The sequence below is a fragment of the Salminus brasiliensis genome, chromosome 7 (genome assembly GCF_030463535.1).
Source record: "Salminus brasiliensis chromosome 7, fSalBra1.hap2, whole genome shotgun sequence".
Taxonomy (NCBI): domain Eukaryota; kingdom Metazoa; phylum Chordata; class Actinopteri; order Characiformes; family Bryconidae; genus Salminus; species Salminus brasiliensis.
In genome coordinates, this window is record NC_132884.1 from 29,366,748 (window position 1) to 29,392,134 (window position 25,387).

The following is a 25,387-nucleotide window of genomic DNA, read 5'->3' on the forward strand; positions in this document are numbered from 1 at the left end:
CAAAAGCAATACAAATACAAAAGAATTTAGCTTACATTGTTTTGTTTAAGGGCAGGATTACTGTTGCTCCCTGAAGAGCTGTATACATGTAAAGTTCATTCCATCACCTGGGTGCCAGTACTGAGAAGTAGAGATGTCCCGATCAGATTATTTTGCCAACTGACGTGATCCGGGACTCTTAAAGCAGAGTATCAGCTGATAATGATGCAATCTCTGTACACATAATCCAGCCACACAGTTTAGAAATCAAGTGTGTTTAATATCTTGTAACCCAGCCTGATTAACCTCCCTGACCATTCAGCTCCATTAAAATACACTCCTCAGGAGTCTGGATACTAGTCTTCCCTCTGTCAAGCCAAGCTGTACTTGTGGCTCAAACGTCTAATGCAGACACTACAGCAAGGTTCTGTGATGAAGACAGATGAAAACCGCAATCATGGCATGGTCGTGCACCTGCCAGCATATATAGCAGCTCAGTCTTGCAAATGGGCTTTCTTTAATAATGAGGTCTCTGCACATAAGCCGTTATACAAGTAGAAACCTAAGAATCTGAAGGTATCAAGGAAAAGATGTTGAGTATCATTAGTGTTGCTATGGTAGAAGAAGCCATGTGAAGGGAGTGGGTAGAGAGGGAAAGAGAAGATGACTAAGCACTGAGCCTTGTGGAACACCAGTGGAGAGTCTGCATAGAGTAGATGCAGACATGAGATCCCCTACAGTGATTAAACAAACCACTGCTTTGCTGAGCCAGTGATTTCAAAGGCAAGTAAAGGTGGACAGGAGGATATTATGGATGAGCATGTACTCAGAGAGGTCATGGGATGGTGGAGTTACAGAGACTTAGCAGTAGTGACTGTCAGTAGAGCAGTTTCTCGAAGGTCCAGTGAATTAAAGATAGCATTGTTGGGATTTTGGAGTTGGTTCTGTTTTAGAAAAAAGAACAAAAATGTAAACAAATGCAAGCAAAGAATAAAAGGAGCGACCAGCTGCTAACAACCTTCAAGAGCTTAGCGTGGATATCAGAATGGACATCACTAATGAATGCTTCTTTAAGGCTGATGGTTCATGAAATGATGTATGCAGGGTAAAAGATCATGAGAATTGTGAATACAGAATTTTCGTGAATTCAGAATGTTGTATGCTATGCCCTTAATTTTGCAACAAAAGTTGAATGTGTTTGCCTGTATATTGTAGTTATGATTTTCCGTTCTGGAGCATTGAACATTTCATCTGAATACATCCCATCACACCACACAGAACAAGGAAACACTGGAAGCCGTTCCATATCCTCCCTTCATATCTTCATTCAATTATAATGAAACCTTAAAATGTTTTCCCCCAGTAGACTGGGGAATGGAGACTGTAGTAGTGATTATATATATTTGCTCTGATGGTGTCCTTTCCCCAGCTCTCATTAATAACTCATAACTCCCTCACAAAGTCAAACACTTAGCAGACACACACACACAGATCGTAACTTTGACAAGGCTGTGCAGAGAGCTCTATTCCCTGCAGACATTTTTAAAAAGCGGCTGTAACCACAGAGATATGATTCCCCGCCTCATGCTGTCATTGCTCAGGGCTCCACAGAAACATTCAACTGAAAAATGTCGGGGGCTATTTGTTTTTCAAGGACAAGTTTCTATAAAAGTCTTTGCACCAATAGAAAATAATCAAGGTCTCCTCATCCTATTCTTTGGTTATTGTTCATATAGCTGTAAATGGCTAAAATACATACACATTTCCCAAACATCTTAAAGGGATCATTCAGTATTTACTTAATGTGGTAAAATTAGGATTGACTTTGAGACCAAAAAAAAAAAATGGGCTAGAGAGTTACAACTTTGCCTTCCCTGTGTCACATAGGGTTTGATTCCCTGCTGGGCAAGCACACCACACTACACCATTAAGAGTCCTTATGGCAAGTCCCCTAGTACATTCCCCTACCTGTGTAACATGATCCAAATGTAAGTCCCTCTGGATAAGAGCCAGATGCCATAAATGTAATGGAAATTAACACACTCAGCCACTCACACATATGGCCTGCTTAATGTTAGTCAGAGTTCTATAATATTAGTTATGCAAACTTGCATTATATTATTTGCTCTTTAATAAACAGATATTAAAGCAGTTACCTACTTCGGTAACTAACTTAACTAGCTACAGGAGTATGAAGTCCAGGACAAACAATTTATAGCCATGGACTATAGTTGTGAACAATTCCCATCCCTTAAACACTGGCCAACACACACCATAATGGGACTATACTCAACTATATGCACACAGTTGAGCGCACAGTTACTACATTTATTGCTGCTGTCATACTACTGTTTGAAACAAGACAACGACCTTCAACATTTCTGATTCACCTTTAATCCCATCTATGCAGTGAACACACACAAACACACACAGTGGACAGTGAGCACACGTTCCCGGGTGGGCAGCTATTGCTGCTGTGCCCGGGGAGCAGAGAGGGTGAAGGGCCCAACAGTGACCGCTTGCCGAACCCAGGTATCGAACCCACAACCCTGTCATCAATAGCCCGGAGCTGTAACCGCTAGGCCACCACTGCTCAAAATACATAATGCACTTTTTGACAGTGATCTTTGCAGAATACTGCACATGCAGGGTTGGGTAGTAAACAGAATCCATGTAACAGTGTTACGTAATCAGTTACAGTAAAAGAGTAAGTAATTAGATTACAATTACTTTTTAGAAACAGAATGATGACAAGCAGAATTACACTACAGCCGAACCAAGACCCGTACTGTTATTATGTTTGTTTTAATCAGGTGGGCAAGTATGTGTTTGTGAGATGCTGCTGGTTTTGACTTTTTTTTTCTTTTGACACACACAGAGCCAGTTAAGTGTAACAGCGTCCCTGTTAGAACTTGATTTCCCTGCATGTCTGCATTAACTAATCAAAATATAAAACGTTACATAGGAAACGAATACCACTGTCTAATGTAAAGTTTGCCTTCCAGCTGTAAATATTCTCTCAGCTTTAAAAGACTCCACTCTAATTTAATGAATCATTTCAAGGTAAAAAAAAAAAAAAAAAAAGAAAAGAAAAATGCCATTGAATCCATGTAGATGAGATAGGACTGCTGTGTGACTAGCTGACTGCTGGACATTGTGTTGTCTAAACCTTTCTTTCTGTTGCTAATCAAGTGTGCAGGAGTGTATCTGCATAATATTTTAACTTTACTGCCATCCACTTGCACTTGAGACTCAGGTTGAATTATGTGTACAGTCTTTAACTTATGTATATAGTTACTTATGGTTTAACAGTTGTGTGATAGTGGAGGATTTGCAAAGTAAGAATTTCATTGTACCGTGTAACTGCCTGTTTACTGTGCATATGACCTATATCTTAAATCTCAAATTTCAAAATTGTTTGCACATGACTCTAACCCACAATTGCACATTCTGGTGAAAACTGTAGTTCATGACTGAAAGTGCAGAAATCAAGAAATTACATTTCACCAAATGTCTCGTATTTTCCCTACTTGTAATGTATTACATCAAAGTATGTACATATGTGTGTATGTGTTTCAGAGGCCAGATGAGGAAGTAGTAGTGGACCAGGGTGGCACAAGCTCAGTGCTGAACATCCACTATGAGAAAGAAGAGCTAGAGGGTGAGTGATTGGAAAGGCAGTCCCAGGCTGCTGGTAGTATCTTCACCATTTCATTTCAGAGACATCAAACCTCAGGGTATCATTCTGTTGCTCCAGTACACAGTTGCAATCGACTGCAATCTCTGACTAAGGCAGCACGTTTGAACTCTCTTCTTCTCTCAGGTCACAGGACGCTGTTTGTTGGGGTGCGGATGCCGCTGGGCAGGCCATCTCATCGTCATCACAGGACTCACAGCTCCAAACACCGAAAGAGAGAGAGAGTAAGAGCAGGGAGTCTAGCGCCAGAGGGAGAGATTACAGATGACACGACTTCCACCTCACATGGTGAGAACACACACATGTACAAGAGAACAAAACACAAGAGAGAAAAGTTCAGCTCAGGAGAGGCTCAACACTTTCATAGCTTTCACTCCATCACACAGAGTGAAACTGTGTTCTCTGATATGATGAGGCCTTACTAAAGGTCCTGTTACTGAATGCAATCAAATACTCACGGCAATGCTCTGCAGTGTAGTAGCAAGCCTGCCCTGGACTGTAGTGACAGGTACTCCAACAAAAGCTGGATAAACTGTTTTTTTAATACAGCCAAACTGTCAATGATGAGGTGTCCCAATACTTTTGTCTATTTTTGTGTAGTTGGGAAATGCATTGAATGAACTGTACAGAAGAGCAGCAGGAAGGCTGCGAATTGAAGTATGAAGGAAAATAATGAGCTTTCTATATACTGAGCATATATTAATTTATACACTGAGCTATCAGCACAGACATGTGACCAAAATAAACTACAAATCTCTCCAAGTGTTTTCTTTCTGCTTGTTTATTTATGCACCTGAATGATGTTTCATCATCATATTTCCTAGTTATTGATCTCAGCAATCCTCTGTTTCTGTGTCTGCTCTGTATCTCCCTCTCTCTCACTTTCACACACATACACACACAGACACACCATCCCAGAGGGTGCAGTTTATTCTGGGCACTGAGGAGGATGAGGAGCATGTGGCTCATGACCTTTTCACCGAGCTGGATGAGATCTGTGTTAAAGATGGCAAAGATGCAGAGTGGAAGGAGACAGCCAGGTGTGTTAAACAAACACCCATTGACTAACACATCAGTGTTGTTTTGTAAGCTTTGTTGGTATTTGTGTGCTGTTTAGGATTGTTATCTCTGATCAATACCATTTCTGTCTAAACGTCTGCAATCAAAGAGTTCCAAATTGTCCTATTATGGTCATGTTTTCCCCTGTGTGGTTTAGTGTACTGTACAAATACATTATACATTTTAATATGACCATTTTTTTCAGCCTAGTTAAAAAGTGTATATTCAGTTTATGTTATTGTACCTTTAAGACTGAAATATGTGACTGGCCTCTTTTCTATTTGGCTAATCCTTTAAGTGCTATAAAGTACACCAAAAAGAAGTGCAGGCTAAAATATGAGGAACAGACTGTTCCTCGTGTGTTTCACACATTCTACATTTGCATTTCAGCACTCATATAGATTAGAGTGTTTACACTGTGTACTAAAACAGTGTGGTAGTGCATCACAGACACATCCCAGAAGACAGACATAGACCAAAAAAATATATTATTGAAAAAGGTCCTTTGACAACAGTAGAAGCTTTTTTGGCACTGTATATAAACAACACTGTGCAAAAGCTTTAGGCACCTGTTAAAATTATAATCATTAGAACTAGCCAGTACATTTGTATTTCCTCAGTAAAACTTTAATATTAAAATAAATACAAATAACATTCATACAAAAAGTTTTACATCACTGTGTTCATTAAAACATCTCTATATATATAGCTTTATATATCTAGTATATTTATATAGCTCTATATCTATAGTCTATAGCCTATATGACCAAATATATTTCCTTTCAGATCAGTGTACTTAGGCCTACTTAACCCCCCAGTCCCGACATTCTAACTATGATGGATACCTGTGTGTCCCTATAGTAACCTCTATAAAATGTGGTCACCCTAAAATTTCAAATCAAAGAAAATGTTTTTTTTTAATTATTGATTATCAGCACACATTCAGCCATAATGTCCAAACTTTTGACTGGTACTGTATATAAAGTCGTTAAATCATTGTATACAAAAAGGGGTTTTCAGCATAAAGTAGAACCACTAAATCAAGTACAGTTTAATTACTGAAATGGTTGTTTCCTTGCCATGATTCGGTATAGAACCACTGACTTTACTAAGGAACCCTCAACCTAGAGAGTAATACAGTGAAATAAAAAAATGAATGAATTTACAAAGACATTATGGCTATTATCAAACCAAAAATCTAACATTTTGTACCACATATATATTTTCTGGTTGATCTGCTACCTTGATAAGGATTGCACAATCCAAGTCAGACAAAACTCAGGAAACTGCAGAAGATAAACAAATACAACATCCAGTTTTACTCATTGTTGGGCAAAGTAAAGTAAATGATTTTACCATTTGTTCATTTGGAATAAGGTCTGTTGAACTTGCTCTCAAGCAGTGATTATTTCCACTATAAGGGCTGCTGTATTTAGGACGTGTGTTATACGAAAGTAATATGTGTGAGACAGACCTAAAACCTCAGGGGAAAAGAAATCATCACATGTCTAGGTCCCTTGAAAGGCTCTAGTGATACATTTGCTTTCAGACAGTTTACATTTCCCCACATCCTCCACACCAACACTTGAACTCCTTCAAGACTGTCTGTGGTTTTAATACTCCCTATCCCTTCAATATGAATGATTGGGCTAAACAGCTGCAGGCTGAATGTGTGGTCATACAGCAAATTATGTTCATTCCCATACATAATAAAGCTTAACGTCTTGTATCTGTGCGTGTGTATGTTTCAGGTGGCTGAAGTTTGAGGAGGATGTGGAGGACGGAGGGGAGAGGTGGAGTAAACCCTATGTAGCCACACTCTCTCTGCACAGCCTGTTCGAGCTGCGCAGCTGCATAATCAACGGCACCGTCCTGCTGGACATGAGAGCTGACTGCATTGAGGAAATCGCAGGTCTGTCTGGGGTCAAGGGGCAAACATTGTAGGTTGTATGGGTAACGTGAGGAACTTCAGGGACCAAGAAAACTAGTATTATTTTAAAGTTTGCCTGCAATGAGGCCAATTTACACTATGTGTCCAAATGTTTGTGGACACCCTTTCTAATAAGTGCATTCAGCTACTTTAAGTTGTACCCATGGCTGACACAGATGTGATAATGCACACACACACACATCTTATCTAATCCCTGTAGAGAAGCATGGCAATAGAATAGGACTCTGGAGCAGATAAACGTGGACATTTTGGCTCCATGCGTAATGACAGGAGCTGTGAAGCACTGGAAATGTGTTCTCTGGAATGACGGTACTCTGTCCATCACTTTTGGGATGAGGTGGGTTGAAGATCATACAACATGCTGACTCACTCCCTAACACCCTTGTCACTAAATGCAATCAAATCCTTGCAGCAATTTAGTATTTATCAGGTCAATCATTCAAGCACAAATACCCTTTGCTAAGACATACACTCTAGGAACCATCTACAAGAGGTTTTCCATCTTTGAGAGGAACCATTCAACCTTTTATCTATTTAAATGGGTTTTTTTTCAGTTTTTGTAGTTCTGTATAGGGCTATTGTCTTATAATTGTAAATACTGTAGCCCGCAGACTATGCAGAAATTAGGCATTCACTGGTTCTTAATGAGACACATATAAAGCGGCTCTGACTGGTAAAGTGGTAAATAAAATGACCAGTATTGTTCTGTATTTGGCAGTCTGCCGTTCCTTCACGCAGAACCTTGGTTTCCTGGATCCACACGCACATGTCTGGTAGACAGATGCTTTCGATTTTGTTGTGTTCCTTAGTTTCCTCCCTTGTTAGTCCCTACACCCGTGTGTTGTTTGTTTCCTCTCTTGTCTCAGGTGTTCCTTGTTTTTGCTTAGAGTGCTTACACTCGTTGGTGTGCCCTGTGTCTTTGCTGTGTGGTTTGTAGTATGTTACTTGGTTGTTGCTATTTTTGCTTTATGTGTTTTCAGTACTTTCTTTTCTGTCAGTCTCTTGGTTTTATATTGAGTGTCTAGTTTTGCTTTGCTTCCATAAGCTACTATTTTCACAGGCTTTGTTAAATTGAACATCAGTAAAACTAGCTTGCACTTGCATCCTACCATCATGCCTGCCTCATTATGCCTTAAGATATACCCATAAACAGAGACTGTAGCTTTGTAGCTACAGTGCTTAACAAAATAACCAAACTTTAGACACCAAAACAGCTTGGCTGGTGAACAGCATTTGGGTTAAGGGAAAACTGTGTAAATTAGATTTTTTGTCAAACTATTATTACTTTAAAGTGACATCATATAGTAATATAACCTTGACATAACAGCATAAATAAATTATGTTGATACTCTTTTGACTTGTAAAAGAAAGAGTAGCATGCCTGCCATTGCCACTCCAATGTAACTTTGGTTGAGTAGCTCATAACCTCTCTTGAAAACTGTTTGCACACATTTGTCTGAAATCCTGTAGTTTTACTCTACTGCCTCAGTCCACATGCTTCTTTCATTTCAGATGCTGCTTATGTATCTTTCAGCTTGTCAACAAATGCATGTGTACAGCTGTCAATAAGGGGGTGCTCAAAGTATTTACTTCAGTGAAGTACACTTCCCACCTGTAGAGGGAGCCCAGGGGCAAAAAATACTAATTCTCACAGTTCTCAGATACACAATGATAACCTGCTGGTTTGCCATAGAGCCACCTTAGTAAGGAGTGAATGCAGTTGTGGAGAGAGCAGTGGTGGCAGTCTCATTCTGATTAAGGCCCACAAGCTGAGAGAGACAGGTGTGTGTGGGCCTTGTGCGTGGACGGAATATCAACAGCCTCACTTCACACACACACCCTCCTACACAACCGGTAGACACACAGCAAACACGCAAACACACACAAGCACAGAAAGATAGGCGAACAGGTGGCATGACTGTCAGACTTAGCATCTTTAAGAAAGAAAGCCAGAGCAAATAATCGAAAAAATGAGATACATACTATGAGACTGCTGTAAACAGAGAGAGAGAGAGAGGGGGGAAACTGATTATGTTTCAGAGGAGGGAGGGAAATGGGATGGTAGCAAGCAGGGAGGACAGATCTGCTGCCTCAGCTCCCGAGAGACTGCAGGAAGGAAAGAGTAAGTGAGTAGAAAAAAAAGAAAGAAAGAATAAGAAGGACTGTGGTAGGAGCTGCAGTGACCACAGCTTAAGGCAGAATGTGTAATGGGCTGGCTGTAATAGAATTTAAGTAGAACATAATAGAATTGTAGAATTTACATGAACTGGTTACATGTTTTGTAAGATACCATTAAACTAATCCGAGTCGCAGGGAAACCAATACTCTAAGAAAGAGTCCTTAGCAAGCCTGGATTGTTACTAATCCCCTAAACTGCAGGCTTGTTATTTGGTTATTAATCTCAAGACTTAATGGGCCGTATTTTTGAAATCAGGCAGCATTCTGCTGTGCTACACCACGCAAATGTGCATGCAGTAATAAAGTCTTCTTCTAAAGTGACAGTGGCTGGGCTCACTGCACCACTCTCTCCTTACAGGTATGGGGTGTTTACATGTCTTTGGGAAAAATCCGTCAAAATCCACTTGTTAATGTGCTTATGCAAGTTAATCACCAGCGCTCAGTGCCTGTGTGGGCACCAAAATGGTCATGCGACATTTAATATTACAGTTTAGATATTAAAAAATAATGTAAAATATTAAAATATATATATATAAAATGTTTTTAGTATATTACAGGGAGAGTCCCAGCATTTAAGATGATGTTTTTTAATGTGAAGAACCTCATGGACCTGGCTTGTCACGCACACAATCAATCAGTCACGTTAAGCAAGTTAAATATTCTCTTCAAGTACACAAATAGCTTCTGGCGCTTCACATCAATGACTCTGTCAGTCCCTGTTTCTTTTTTATCTGACGGGCTATATTAAGTCTATGTTATGTACACTCTAAAAAGTGGTTTATCAGCTAAAAAAATCTTACTTCATGTGGTAATGAGTTCAACTGGGTTTGCATTTGCTGGCTAATGCATTGATGCGTTGATGTTTCCTCTTAGAGTTTAATTCAAACACATGAGTAATGAATGTGAACAAAGCTTAAAGATGAAAAAGAAAAAGTTGTGAAAAGTGAAAGGTGAAAAGTTCCACTATCTAAGTAACCTTTCCAGTGTACTTCAGTATTTCACTGATGTAGCAGCTTCATTGGGTTCCTGGGGGAACATGATTGTTTGTGGTCCAGAAACTGCTAGATTGCTAATCTCTGAGGCATTGTGTAGTGAAATTGCCCACAACTATGCATTTGTGTTCACGCATCTGTGTGTAGATATGGTGCTGGACCACCAGGAAGCAGCTCATGAGTTGGACGACAGCGTGAGAGTAAAGGTTCGAGAGGCACTACTGAAGAGGCATCATCACCAAAGTGATAAGAAGAGGTCCAATCTGCTCCCCATGGTCAAATCTCTCACAGACTCCGGCAGGAAGCAGAGTGAACCGCACTGCATGGACAAGAGTGGTGAGGCTTTCACATGGTTACACATGGACACTGCATGTGGATATTACAGTGAATCGACTGACTGACTCTCTCTCTCACTCACTCTCACTCTCCGTCTTTGTCAGGGCCTGCTACTTCCCCTCAGCCTCCTCCTTCAAACGTAGACGTGAAAAATGGGACAGGGCAGGATAATGGTCAAGTGGACCTCAGTAAGGTACAAGAACATGTGTGATGGAAGGTGGCTGTGTGTGTGTGTCAGAGAGAAAGAGAGAGACAGAGATAGATAGAGACCGGCCAATATGCAAAGTGTGCCACCCGTGTAGAATGTGCATTATCTTAAGTCTCTGTGGGCTTGCTTTCTGATTGGCCAAGTCCAGGTTGCTATGAGCTACAGTGGCCAAGGTTTGAGACGATGAGAGTGACTTAAATCCTCTCCAAGGTAACTAAAACAGACATGCAAAACAAAGAAAAATGCTCCACCACAACAGATCCTTCACTTCCAGTAAACAGTGCCCTAAATCCACTACTAGGTAACTGAAACAGTGGACATATAACCTCACATAGACAGACTGATAGAGAAAATGCTGAATGAATAACGGACAGAGGCGGATAGATGAGCACAGCGAATTGGCTTTCTAGTACACTCGCTGCATACAGTAACACTATTGATTACCATTTTAACATTTAGGTCACATACACATTTGAGCAGGCTTGGCTCATGCAAACACACACAAAACACATTGCACATATGCTCAAAACACTGCCCCCTGGCCAAAGGCCATGGTATTGCAGCTTGTTTGTGTAATGTTATGTTGGTGGGCTGGAAGAGGTAAATGAGCCTCTGTGTGTCGAATAGAGCCAGACATGTGTCCTGGGAACAGCAGTCACAACAATATGGAGACAATCAGGTTAATGTCCTGCACATCTGCCACTGACGCTCTAACACAAGCTGATTAACAGTGGACCATGTGGTGAGGTTGAGATCTGTGCCCAAAACATTATACAGCATTTTTCCATATCATAGATATGGCAATTATCCATAATGATACAACCTTGATAATGGTCTATAATCATGATATGGAATTCCTAAAGAAACGCCTCATTTTATGTCAGAATAGTGTTTTAAACCCTGACATCTGATTTGAGAATTTTTCCTTAACTTTCTGGCCTTTTTTGCCATTCAAAATTTCAACACTGAAAACAACTAGCCAGCTATCTATATTTCCAAACATGCAGGAATACAGTGAGGAAATTAAGTAGAATTCCAGCTATTGTCCAGCAATTTTCTTAGTTCCCTTAAGTTTTCCACGTTTACTGTGTCACAGCTTAGCAAGTAGATGCTCAGCAGGATCCCTCACATGTTCTGCTGTCTCCACAGGTGGATACACACTTCATGAAGAAAATTCCTACTGGAGCTGAAGCTTCCAATGTGCTGGTGGGTGAACTGGACTTCCTGGAGAGACCAATTGTGGCGTTTGTCCGTCTGTCTCCAGCTGTCCTGCTGACAGGGCTTACTGAAGTACCCATACCAACTAGGTATACAGTTATAGTATATTACTGTATTTGTGCATGAATGTGTGTGTGTGTGTGTGTGTGTGTGTGTATAGTTAAAAAGCACATACCAGCATGGGGATTAGCTGAGTTAAATAAATATGTATGTTTATTTAAAATTATTTCATGCTCTTTCTTGTACACATTTGTGTATAATGTGCTTTTTGTTTTCTTAAAATGTTGAAAAAGCAAAAAAAACACTTATAAACACTTAAAATAACATAATTAAATAACAAATAATAATAATAATTTAGTGTTATACAATACCACTATGATACCTTAATAAAAAAACTGTTGGCTGTTCAAATCTTTTCTTTCTAGGTTCATGTTCATTCTGCTTGGGCCGGATGGAAAAGCTCAGCAGTATCATGAGATCGGCCGCTCCATGGCTACTATTATGACTGATGAGGTACAATGAAGACTGACAGGACAGGAATTGAGTGCATTAGCTGTGTTGTGAGTGTTTTTCAATACTTATTTACTCACATATTCTCTCTCCCCCTCTCTCTTTTGGTTAGATCTTTCATGATGTGGCGTATAAGGCAAAGAACAGGAGTGACTTACTGGCTGGTATTGATGAGTTTCTGGATCAAGTGACAGTTTTACCACCAGGCGAGTGGGACCCCTCAATTCGCATTGAGCCGCCCAAGAGTGTACCCTCCCAGGTATGTGCGCACACACACACACACAAACACACACAAAAAAAACTCATGTTCAACTGTGTCTTTGTTATCAAGTTTAATTCAGATAAATTGGGCTGGAGGAGCTTCAAGTAGGCCTAAGTTGTAGAACAACATGTATGTGTGAGGGTGGGAGGGGGTTAAGTAGCTCTATAACCTCTAAAACTATGAAATTCTTAAACTATGAAAGTGTTATCTTTGTATTAAATTTTTTTACCAAAGTAAAAAAAAAATGTCAGTCAGTTGCCATAAAAATCTGCTATTTCACTGGACACATTTCCATCCTCTTGGTTTATCAAACTGGATATAACTGTGTAAGACACTGACTTGATTATTAATTTGAAACTTTTGTACCAAATTATTTGATTCACTTGTTTCCACTGTGGAAATATCACAGATGCTTCCTGTAACTTTTCATTTGCATTTAGAATATTTAGGCAATCTTATGCTTTCTTTCTCTCGTTCTCTCTCTCTCTCACTCACTCTCTCTCTCTATTTGCGGGACTTTAAAGACATGCTTAAAAAAATATATATTGTGCTAGTGTGCTCATTTCAAGCAGTTTAGAAATCTATGCTGAATGCATTTTAGTGTGTTGACAGTAATTAGCTGGTGTTTGTGATTGGTGCAGGAGAAGAGGAAGATGCCTGGAGTGCCCAATGGGACAGCTGTTCCAGTAGAGGTGGAAACACATGGGGAACACCATGGACCCGAACTACAAAGAACTGGGAGGTGTGTGTTGGTCTTGTGTTGATATTATATGCAAAATTAAATATGCCATAATATTTGCCATAGAAGATATTCATCCATACCATTTTGGCAGGTGATTTTGATTTAGTCTTTTAACCAAAATGTATATTAGTTTTAGTCACATTTTAGTAATTTAGTTATTTTAGTATTAGTCTAGTTTTTTGTTGACAAAACTAAAAACATTTTATCGAGTTTTAGTCAATTACATTTCTAATTTTAGTCGTTTGTTTTTAAGATTTTCTATTTCAAAGTCATATTTATTGTTAACTTCCCTAAACAGCAGCTTACAATTATGTTACATTTAATAACATATAAACATATCACAAATTATGGAAAGAAATATGGCCCATTATTTTTTAAAATACATTTAGCCTTTATGTAACCTTTAAATACAGTTTCATTGATATGTCATGTCTGATTAACCAGATACAGTGCAGTGTGTACATACAACATGGATTCACTGTGACCTTGTAAAGATAAACTTGTTGCCCCTTACTTTTCCTGTATTAATAATTCAGTAGTATTTGAAATGCTATGAAGGCTGAAGAAATTGCTGTCTCACTAAACGGCTAAGCTAATGATGAAGGATTACACTCAAGCCTACATCATATCAACATTAAGTGACGCTAAAAACTAAACATGAAACATATCAAAGTAAAGTCAAATTGCACAATGTAGTAAATCTAAACATTAGCTTAGCTTTGTGTAGATTTCTGGGTGGTGAGTACTCGTATAACTCTGCTATTTTTTTTCAGTGATTTCTGTTGCACATTTTTTGAGCTCGGTAAAGATAGTTTAGTATTAGACATTCAGTGGATATTCACATTTCGTGCCTCCAAGGTTTCAAGACCTAATAAACTAATACCAAAAGGCTCTGTAATCTCTGTATCTCTGTAAATGCTGCATGTTTTTAAACAGTGTCCACACTTTCTATCTTCAGCACCCACTGCTGTGATTCTGATTACTTTGATACTTTGGTTAACTCCATTTGGCAAAATGAAAATATTAGTTTGTTCCTTGTTCCACCATGACTTGGAAAATGTAATTTTAGAGATTTTAGGATATTTTTGAGCAGAAGGTTGGGTGAAACACAAACATCCAGTCAATCAGAATACAGTGTGTACAGCTGGTTTGAAAAGTGCTGAACACTGGACAGATAAACAGATAAAAAATCTGATAAAACAATAATGTGTTAATTTGTCAGTCTTTCCCATAGTTATATTAAAAGTTCTTGTTTCTTTTTAAATGTTCCCGTTATGAAAAATTATTTGTCAACAAATATTTTCCGCCATAGTATTCGTAAGTGAATTTAACACTGGTCCATATCGCATGGACTGATCTCTCTGTCTGTAGGTTGTTTGGAGGTTTGATTCTGGATGTGAAGCGGAAAGCTCCATTTTATCTAAGCGATTTCAGAGATGGACTGAGTCTGCAGTGTGTGGCGTCTTTCCTCTTCCTCTACTGTGCCTGCATGTCTCCTGTCATTACCTTCGGAGGGCTCCTAGGGGAAGCCACAGAGGGACGCATTGTAAGGACACACACATACACAAACAAAGACGCCTCAGTCTTACTGTAATTATACTGTAACAGATCCTTATGATCACTCAGCTCTGTTTATAAGGGATGCTCTTTCTCTCTTCCTCTGTTAGAGTGCTATTGAGTCTTTGTTCGGCGCCTCGATGACTGGAGTGGCATACTCATTGTTTGCTGGACAGCCCCTTACTATTCTGGGCAGTACTGGACCTGTTCTAGTCTTTGAGAAAATCCTTTTCAAGTTCTGCAAGTAAGTTGAACTGCTAAACCAGAATAAACATTTTAGACTATAGACAGCACAGCACAGTCAGAAGCAGAGACATTCCTGTTCAAAAGGTTTTCCTTATTTTCCTTCATATTCCCGTATAAATAGTAACACATTTGAACATTGCATCGTTCTCTGGAATGATGGGGCTCATTACACTACTTTGTTGGGGTGTACAGGTGTAGTGATCATTCAACATCCTGACCTCATTAACCTCACTCACTCAGCAGTGCTCTAAAATCTAGCAGAAAGCCTTCCCTGAATAAACTCTTTTGGAATAGCCTTGTGTCTACAAACTTTTGGACATGTATAAATAGAATATATTGTGTATGTCTCAATTTCTAGTGGCAATCTGACATGTCTGTCCGTTTCTGTCTCTGCAGAGACTATGACCTTTCTTACCTGTCTCTCCGCGCCTGTATCGGCCTCTGGACAGCCTTCCTGTGTTTCATTCTGGTTGCCACGGACGCCAGTTCACTGGTCTGTTACATTACCCGCTTCACTGAGGAGGCCTTCGCTTCCCTCATCTGCATCATTTTCATCTACGAGGCTCTGGAGAAACTTGTGCATCTCGGAGAACTCTACCCCATCAACAAACACAGTGACCTGGACAAACTCACACTCACATAGTGAGTGCTTGCACACACACTCACACACAGACACACCATCTTGCCAAATCCCAACAAGGCTTAGAATTGTTGTCTGAACCTCTTACTTTTTTCACTCCATTTGATTGGTAGATCATCTAGCTTCATGGCCTTTATTTGCTAGAACCCTGAGACAGATTACAGTTTGGTCTCCTGTCACTGTTCTCACTTAAATTATTGTCATGACTTGAAATTGATCTTGGTTTAGTTCTTTTAGAGGAGTGTAATGATGTTGCGGCATGTTTTAATAAAATTGTGGACCCCCTGGCTATACTTCATGGATCCCGTGAGTTCTCTAGACCACACCTTGAGAATCATAGATTTAGGGGATCCATTGTTTACTTACCTGGCAGGGGAGATACCATGATCAAGAAGTTGGTTCACCCAGGGTAAGGCTCAGCCATTGCACTCCGGTTGTGCTGACCCCTGAGAATTCACCAAATGTGGGAATCTTGACTACATAATTTCTGATAGTGGGGGACTGTGTTTGCTGTGTGGTGGTTCAGCGGTTAGAGCGGTCAGAGCTCCGGGCTATTGATGACATGGTTGTGGGTTTGATACCCAGGCTCTGCAAGCTGCCACTGTTGGGCCATTCACCCTCTCTGCTCCCCGGGCACAGCAGCAATGGCTGCCCACCGCTCCTGTCATGTGTGCTCACTGTCCACTGTGTGTATTTTACTGGTGTACACTGTGTGCAGAATTATTAGGCAAATGAGTATTTTGATCACATCATCCTTTTTATAGATGTTGTCCTACTCCAAGCTCTATAGGCTTGAAAGCCAACTACCAATCAAGTAAATCAGGTGATGTGCATCTCTGTAATGAAAAGGGGTGTGGTCTAATGACATCAACACCCTATATAAGGTGTGCTTAATTATTAGGCAACTTCCTTTCCTTTGGCAAAATGGGTCAGAAGAGAGATTTGACAGACTCTGAAAAGTCAAAAATTGTGAGATGTCTTGCAGAGAGATGCAGCAGTCTTCAAATTGCCAAACTTTTGAAGCGTGATCACAGAACAATCAAGCGTTTCATGGCAAATAGCCAACAGGGTCGCAAAAAAAAAGGCGCAAAATAACTGCCCATGAATTGAGGAAAATCAAGCGTGAAGCTACCAAGATGCTATTTGCCACCAGTTTTGCCATATTTCTGCAACATTACTGGAGTATCAAAAAGCACAAGGTGTGCGATACTCGGGGACATGGCCAAGGTAAGGAAGGCTGAAAAACGTCCACCTTTGAACAAGAAACATAAGATAAAACGTCAAGACTGGCCCAAGAAATATCTTAAGACTGATTTTTCTAAGGTTTTATGGACTGATGAAATGCGAGTGACTCTTGATGGGCCAGATGGATGGGCCCAAGGCTGGATCAGTAAAGGGCAGAGAGCTCCACTCCTACTCAGACGCCAGCAAGGTGGAGGTGGGGTACTGGTATGGGCTGGTATCATCAAAGATAAACTTGTGGGACCTTTTCGGGTTGAGGATGGAGTGAAGCTCAACTACCAGACCTACTGCCAGTTTCTGAAAGACACCTTCTTCAAGCAGTGGTACAGAAAGAAGTCGGTATCGTTCAAGAAAAACATGATTTTCATGCAGGACAATCCTCCATCACATGCATCCAAATACTCCACAGCGTGGCTGGCCAGTAAAGGTCTAAAAAGAAGAAATGATGACATGACCCCCTTGTTCACCTGTTATAAACCCCATAGAGAACCTGTGGTCTACAGGGAGGGAAAACAGTACACCTCTCTGAACAGTGTCTGGGAGGCTGTGGTGTCTGCTGCTCGCAATGTTGAACAGATCAAAAACAGATCAAGCAACTGACAGAATCTATGGATGGAAGGTTTTTGAGTGTCATCGTAAAGAAAGGTGGCTATATTGGTCACTGATTTGTTTGTGGTTTTGTTTTTGAATGTCAGAAATATTTATTTCTAAATTGTACTAAACTAAACAAGTGAAATGGGTATATATTTGTTTTTTATTAAGTTGCCTAATAATTCTGCACAGTAATAGTTACCTGCACAAACAGATATCCTCCTAAAATCTAAAAAACCTACTCCAACTTCCAAAAATCTTAAGCTTTGATATTTGAGTCAAATACAACTTGCCTAATAATTCTGCACACACTGTATATGTGCGATGGGACAAAATTCCATCTGTGTCCATCACAAGCAGTGAATATGGTTGTCTTGTTTACACTAATGTAGACTGTTCTGAAATAAGGATTTGTACATTTGTTGCCTGTTGTTAATACTGCTCTCTATTGTCTTACCGGCCTCAGCTGTAAGTGTGCAGAGCCTGACAACCCCAGTAATAAGACCCTTATGATGTGGAGTGAGAGAAACGTTACAGCTTCAGGAGTGTCCTGGAGTAACCTCACTGTGAAGGTAACACCACACTTCATACTCCATCAGTCTGTACTCAGACATGACACTGAGAACCATGTCTTGCAAAAGCAATACAGCTTTATAACGTGAGAAGATCTTTCCAGAACAGCTAACCGTACATTTTGTCTTAATGCATCATATCGTAATAATAACCAGTAGTATGTGACAGAGATCATTACATAAAACATTACACCATGGATAGCCATCAAGTTTAAACAGGAGACCACTGTAGGCCTATCTGCAGTGCAGTGTCATCTCTCTGCTTTCTCATACAGAGCACACTTAGAGCTGCATCAGCACTTCAACTGCCAATACACTCAGCCAATACACAGTGTGTGTATGTGTGTGTTTATGTGTGTAGGAGTGTTTAGACCTCCATGGGCACTTTGTTGGGACGGCCTGTGGTCATCATGGCCCCTACACACCTGATGTGCTCTTCTGGTCAGCCATCTTGTTCTTTTCCACCTTCTTCCTGTCCACCTTCCTCAAACAGTTCAAAACCAGCAGATATTTTCCAACACGGGTGAGTGTGAAAATACATAAGCTCATCTGCTCTTGGGTGCTTTTCAATTTTCAGCATTCATATATGCACATTTACATATTATGGATGCACAATTTGGACAAAATACTTGTATTGTGATTTTAATGCCATGGATTGACTCGCTTTCGTTTTTTTGTTTTTTTACGTTTTGACATGAATTTGGCAGTTGTTTTTTACATTGTGTTAATATTTTATGGTGGATGGATTAATAGAAATGCTCCAAAATTACATAGAATAATGTTTTTTACATTGCCTTCCATTGAAAGTTTGAAATTCCATTGAAATTGTAAAATTGCAGTTTTGGATGCTCTGAGTGGTCCAGTGGACTTGCTGGTTTAAATCCCAGGACATGCTGCTTGCCATCGGAAGCCAGAGTCTCTCAGGGGTGCTCCCTCAGGGGTGCTCTCTCAGGGATGGGTTGATGGAAATTCCTCGTCACATCCTAGTGTGATGTTAGCCACCAAATGTGTTGGTTAGCTGTTATATCAGAGCTGGGGAGCCTTGCTGAGTGAGCTGCATCAACGGCTAGTGCTATTCTTCTGCATTCCTAGTGTTGGGGTTATTTCTAGTGATGGTGGAGTGCACATGAACAGGGATTGGATAATTGGCCTTTCCATTGGGTAGAAAATGGAGTAAAATTACCAAAAAACAAGGAGACAAGGTTTTTGCAAGGTTTTTTGTCCTGGGCATTCTTAACTCTGCATTAAAGTTATCTTCCTCTTTTCCGAAGTTACTGTTTTACCCAGACACCCCCAAAAAACAGTCATCAGTGACTCTTGGAATTTGTCATAATAATTTTCACAGCACACACTAAAAACTAAGCAGTGGTAGATAAGGAGCTTTCTGTAATATTATCTTTGCAGAGGCCGATAACATTAGTGGTAACAATCAAGAGACTATATATCTCTTGAAGCCGTAATACAAAGAATATGCAAAATAATTAATTTCAGCTGATTGTTCTTTGTGTGTGTGTGTGTATGTGTGTTTGTGTGTATGTGTGTTTGTGTGAAGGTGCGGTCTATGATCAGTGATTTTGCTGTCTTCCTCACAATCGTTTTCATGGTCCTGATTGACTATGCCATCGGAATCCCATCCCAAAAACTACAAGTACCCAGCAAGTTCAAGGTACAAACCAACACACTAATGGCTTTCTGGACACGAACACACTCCCAGTCACAGTCATAACACTCTAGAACTAGTGAGCTATATTTAAGTGTATTACTGGTCCTTTTTTGGTAGCCGACACGGGATGATCGAGGTTGGGTGATTAACCCGATTGGCCGGAACCCATGGTGGACAGTGCTGGCAGCATCCATACCGGCTCTGCTCTGTACCATTCTTATCTTCATGGACCAGCAGATCACTGCTGTCATCATCAACCGCAAAGAGCACAAACTGCTGGTAAGTGTGTGACAACCTGAGAGGCCTTTGTTAATGCAGTGACTTTACAGTAGCTGGCTTTGTGTCTATATTTCTACAAGACTTATGTAGCGCTTTCATCAGAACCCTAATTTTGTGTTCCTTCTTCTCTGTAGAAAGGCTGTGGGTACCACTTAGACCTGCTGATGGTTGGGTTGATGCTAGCTGTGTGTTCTATAATGGGCTTGCCATGGTTTGTGGCAGCGACTGTGCTGTCCATCTCACACGTAAACAGCCTGAAGCTGGAGTCAGAGAGTGCCGCCCCCGGAGAGCAGCCTCGCTTCCTAGGAATCAGAGAGCAAAGGCTGACTGGCCTGGTTATCTTTCTGCTCATGGGCTGCTCTGTGTTCATGACCGGTGCTTTACAGGTACAAACACATAATCAATCTATGGCAGGAAGGTACCCTAGATTGTACAGGATTGTAAGGAGACTAGCTTTATGGAAATACCACTTTTATCTCAGTGTTGCTCCAATTATTGTTTTAATTCTTGCAAGCATTGTTCTGCCCGCTTCACCTACCCGAGTTACATAGTGCAGTTAGCAGCATGCCGAAGCCAGAGTAGCAATAGTAGAGACGCTATTTTCCCTATTAAATATCAAGGGGGCATCACAATTATTTTATTATATTATTATAAGCTTTTTGTTTGAGGGTACAAATGTTACATACTGTTGCTTTAATATCCGAACAACTAAAATGTGCTTAATTTGCCTCCTGTGCTTCTGCAGTTCATCCCTATGCCGGTGTTGTATGGAGTCTTCCTCTATATGGGCGTCTCCTCTTTGAAAGGCATTCAGGTACCATACACCAACACTTTTAGGGTGCACACCCACACACACACCGAGCAAAGTGTCTAACAGTTACCGACCTCCTAAAAATCGACTTTCACTCACACATCTCTCACTCTCTCTGTCACTCTCTCAGTTTTTTGACCGTCTAAAATTGTTTGGGATGCCTGCAAAGCACCAGCCGGATTTTATCTACCTTCGTCATGTCCCTCTGAGGAAGGTCCACCTGTTCACCCTCACCCAGCTTACCTGCCTCGTCCTGCTGTGGGTCATTAAGACCTCCCCTGCGGCTATCGTATTCCCCATGATGGTAGGCCACCTTAATAGCTTACACTAATTGTTTATGCTGAGCCTACACACATTTTATTTTTAATCCATATACTCTAAGGAACTATCAGCAGGTCAAAACTCTAATTCTATCATACCTACATGGTTTATGCAGTAGTGTTGTAGTAGTTGTAGTTGTAATACTAACTTACTGGAAAAAGTCAGGAGATGTTAAGAGTGTGTGTTGTTGCACTGACTGTGTGTTGTGTAATGATAGGTGCTGGCATTAGTGTTTATTCGTAAGCTGCTGGATTTCTGTTTCACCAAACGGGAGCTGAGTTACCTCGATGACCTCATGCCTGAGAGCAAAAAGAAGAAACTAGATGATGCCTCCAAAACAGTAGAAGAGGTACTGCAGCCAATCACACCAAACCAACCCCCTAGCAAACCTGTTATTCCCATCATCACTGATTAGTTTGATTTCTATGTGTCTAACCGAGTAAAATATAAAGAAATATGTGTTCATAACATCACTGATATGTGTGTGTGATGTGTGTTTGTGATGTGTGCGTGTAGCAAGAGTCACAGGAAATGTTGGTTGATGACTCTGACCGAGGAGAAGATGGGAACATGGTGCAGATCCCCATGGAGAGTAGCAAATCACTTCATTCACCTAAAACACCAGACCCTAGGTAACACACACTCACGCTCTCTTCTTACATACATACAACACACACCTATAGGCAAAAATGAACCACTTAAAAAGAATGTACCAGTTCCCTGGACTTCCCTAATTCTACCTCCTCTCGCCTCCTGTTTTTTTCTTTGCTCTTCTCATCTCATGTCTTCCTCCTGTCTGCTCATCTCTCTCCTCGTGTATTGTGTCTTTTTCGCCTCTCTTCTCCCAGGACTGACCCCTCTGATATTAACATATCTGATGAAATGTCTAAAACTACTATGTGGAAATCTCTTAGTTCCAACCACAAGGACACAAACCGAACAGGGCACAAAAAGGCAAGAAAACACACACACACAAGCACACTGTCTTCTCCTGTGATGTGTGATATGTTGTATATCGCATTCTTGTCTGTTATTTTATCCTAATTGTCCTTAATCTGTCAGCTGGCATCCTCATGACTCATGAGGTAGTGGTGCTAACTTTAGTTTAGTGTAGTCCTTAATACATCAGTTGTGGGCTCAGCAATTTTATATCAGGACACTTTTTTGTAATGTTGAATGACTGGTACCTTCCTCTTCATTTCCTTGCGTGTGTTTGTGTGTGTGATTCTTTTTCCTCACAGGACTGCCAGTGAAACGAACCCCTAGGACTTCAGCCATTGGAAACCACTGGCAAAAACAGATACAGTCAAACACTTTCTGTCTTTTAAATGTTCATTCAGAGAAACACACACATGCAACATGTACCATAAACCCTCCTAGTCATGAGGTGTGAATGTATATCCATGTGGGATTTGTGTGTGTGTGTGTGTGTATGTGTGAGTATGTACATGTGTATAGGAGGAGTAGAGGAGTACACTTCTCTAAACCAAACCAGGTTATTTTTTAATATATGTTACATCGAGCAAACACTGTCTATGATGTCACAGTACTGTGCCATATATGTGGATTTTATTTAATGGTGACATTATTTATGAATTATAGTAGAACAATACAATGGATAATGCTGTAGACATTTTAAACTTAAATTATTATTGGACATACTACTGTATATGTGTGTTGTGGTGCATCGTCAAACGAATATGAATAATCTCAGTAATAAGAGTAGTGTGTCTTCAAAATGTGCTTTAACCGGGTGAATGATTAGAGTAATAATTTTAAATCCGAAACATTTATGTGCCTGAAGATCCAGACTGTCCCAGTGAGAGGTAGATTTACTGGGCAAATATTAGGCGCTCAGAGCCAATACAGTGAATGTATTGACACACATTAGTCACTGATAAATTTACTCAGTGCACTTAAGAAGAACCAGTCTCGAAGCCCTCCGTACTGTGTGAATGTTGTATGTTAGACAGTGTTGAAAATGAGCAATAAAAGGCAGCCAGGGACGATGGTGGGTCAGAGAAGGCAAATAACGATTTGTTTTTGGCACCATCTTTAAAACAGTCCCTTCATTTGCAAGCACACCCCTTAATAAGCACTGTAAAGGTGAATTTAACAGATTTAACATTTGAGACGTACAAGAAAAAGAAAGGCTCCTCAGGGTATAGAGATGGAACCTTCATGTAAAGCCACGCTCTGCAATTGTAAAAGCCATTTTATGATATGTGTACAGTCCTGTACACATTTAATGCAGTTTCTTTTTAGATATCATTAAAGCTCAGAGCAACACTGTTATCCCGTTTTCAGTATGTATGAGATTTTGACTGCATTGTTTACAAACAGAAACAGTGTAAATGAAACTAGTAGAGAATCCAAACCTGCCTTTTCAGGTTACCGAATATTAGTCTTTGCATTTAGCCTGTGTAAAAATTTCCTTCAGCTTTAAAGCAAATCAAGTGGCAGGGTCACTTGTTTTCTTAAAATTTCAAGCACTTCCTCCCATCTTTATTACAGGCCACCCCATTGTTGTTGTTTTTTTTTTACTTGTACTATACTTTTAAATATGGGTGCCACTAGGTTGAGTTTCAGGACTAAAGAAAATGCTGTCCGTCCCAGTTTTAACCTCAATAAAATCTTTATTTGTAGTTGCACTTTGTGTAGATATTCAACAGATATGATTTTCTATTTTAAAAGAATTATTTCAGAGAGAATAACTGTATTTATTTTAGTAAAAGATCTTTTCTTTTTTGTATGTATTGTAATAATAGCTCAGTGAATGCAGTAAGAAATGGGAACATTGCAACATGCATGGGTAACAAATGTATTTTTCTCACAGGAAACTGGCATCAGCTTCCATTCAAAGGTCCATTGGGCAATATCTGCACAACAATGCCAAAGCAGTTAAAGAATATTGATAAGGAATGTCTCCAAAGGCACTAGAATGTCCTAAATCCTGCATCAGTGTTGTAAACGTTTAGGTTATGAAGATGTGCTGTATACTAGATTCTGATTGTCAGAACGTGTGATGCTCACGACACTGAAATAAAAATAAAATCGCACTGGTTTTGTTTTTAAGCAGTTTTCTCACGCTGATGTTACTCAACAAACGCATGCGAATGAGACACTGAATCAGCTTTGTGATTTCAATGAAATGCAGTGACTTGTCGGATGTACCTGATAAGCATTTGGTCAGTACAACCTAGTTGAGCAACTAACATCTTTCACAGAGGCTCCTGACATCATTTATATCACTATTATTTTACTTGTTTTCTGACCTTCGGGTTTTTGCCCTGGCCTACCTGCACTTGCGGAGGGCTCTTTGTTCTGATCTTTGGTAAACCGATTAGTCTGTTTGTCCATAAGACTAAAGTTACCTGTGTCTTTATAACAACAGGGCAATACAGTAACACCATCTAACTCAAATCTTTTAACCTGTGCTTTTACTTTCAATAGTTGAAGTATTAACCATATTAGGTTAGGATAAACAATCAGTCCAATTAATTTACAATACTTTACGTATCATTTACAATAATGTATTCAAACAGAAATACAGTGGCATGCAAAGGTTTGGACACCCCTTGTTAAAGATGAAACAGTCAAGACAAGCATATTCACCATTTGTGACAGACACAGATGGAACTTGTTTTCTGCTTTTATCCCATCCGTGCAGTGAACACACACCAGTGAAACACACAGTGGACAGTGAGCACACATGCCCAGACCGAGGGAGCAGAGAGGGTAAAGAGAGGCCTTGCTCAAGGACCTGGGTATTGAACCCACAACCCTGTCATCAATAGCCTCGAGCTCTAACCGCTGAGCCACCACTGCCCCCCTAAAACATATTCAATGTAGTTCATTTTTGAGGGTTTTATACAATTTTAGAGTGAAATGTTTAGGCGTGCGAAGAGATTTTGACCTCTCAATGAACGTTTACCAAGTCTCAGGCCATTATTAGCTTGTTGTGGCTATGGCTTGTTCATTTACATTTACATTTATGGCATTTAGCTGACGCTCTTATCCAGAGCGACTTACAGGGTTACTCGTATTACAGAGGTGGGCCAATGTAGTGTTAGGAGTCTTGCCCAAGGACTCTTATTGGTGTAGCGCAGCATAGTCACCCAGACTGGGAATCGAACCCCAGTCTCCCACGTGGTGAGGTAGCTCACTAGCAGGTAGCGGTATTATCTGTTGCGCCACACCAACCACCACAGTCATAGTAAGGAAATTTCAAAGCATTATACAGACTCTGATTCCTCAGACCTCATTCCAACAGTCAACAGCCATGGGCTCTTCTAATCAGCTGCCTAGCACTCAGAACAATAAAATAACTGAG

The 25,387-nt window shown here is 40.2% G+C and overlaps 1 protein-coding gene and 1 non-coding gene across 2 annotated transcripts in view; both read left to right on the forward strand.

Moving 5' to 3' along the window:
• The window catches only part of slc4a8 (solute carrier family 4 member 8), a 33,355-nt gene extending 9,226 nt beyond the window's left edge, over nt 1-24,129 (forward strand). Inside the window, exons 2-25 of the mRNA XM_072684486.1 lie at nt 3,559-3,640; nt 3,803-3,964; nt 4,581-4,716; nt 6,487-6,647; nt 10,004-10,192; nt 10,297-10,385; nt 11,550-11,707; nt 12,044-12,131; nt 12,241-12,387; nt 13,032-13,132; nt 14,504-14,678; nt 14,800-14,933; nt 15,332-15,577; nt 17,875-17,980; nt 18,342-18,503; nt 19,533-19,646; nt 19,761-19,922; nt 20,057-20,308; nt 20,668-20,736; nt 20,864-21,037; nt 21,272-21,403; nt 21,571-21,686; nt 21,903-22,008; nt 22,296-24,129. Of these exons, the coding sequence (XP_072540587.1) occupies nt 3,559-3,640; nt 3,803-3,964; nt 4,581-4,716; nt 6,487-6,647; nt 10,004-10,192; nt 10,297-10,385; nt 11,550-11,707; nt 12,044-12,131; nt 12,241-12,387; nt 13,032-13,132; nt 14,504-14,678; nt 14,800-14,933; nt 15,332-15,577; nt 17,875-17,980; nt 18,342-18,503; nt 19,533-19,646; nt 19,761-19,922; nt 20,057-20,308; nt 20,668-20,736; nt 20,864-21,037; nt 21,272-21,403; nt 21,571-21,686; nt 21,903-22,008; nt 22,296-22,307 (3,273 nt within the window). The 3' untranslated portion in view covers nt 22,308-24,129. The remainder of the gene's footprint in view (nt 1-3,558; nt 3,641-3,802; nt 3,965-4,580; nt 4,717-6,486; nt 6,648-10,003; nt 10,193-10,296; nt 10,386-11,549; nt 11,708-12,043; nt 12,132-12,240; nt 12,388-13,031; nt 13,133-14,503; nt 14,679-14,799; nt 14,934-15,331; nt 15,578-17,874; nt 17,981-18,341; nt 18,504-19,532; nt 19,647-19,760; nt 19,923-20,056; nt 20,309-20,667; nt 20,737-20,863; nt 21,038-21,271; nt 21,404-21,570; nt 21,687-21,902; nt 22,009-22,295) is intronic.
• Nucleotides 15,934-16,092, forward strand: LOC140560458 (U1 spliceosomal RNA). Its single transcript, XR_011979963.1, has one exon. It is a non-coding gene; the product is annotated as a U1 spliceosomal RNA (small nuclear RNA).
• Nucleotides 24,130-25,387: the final 1,258 nt, after the last annotated feature.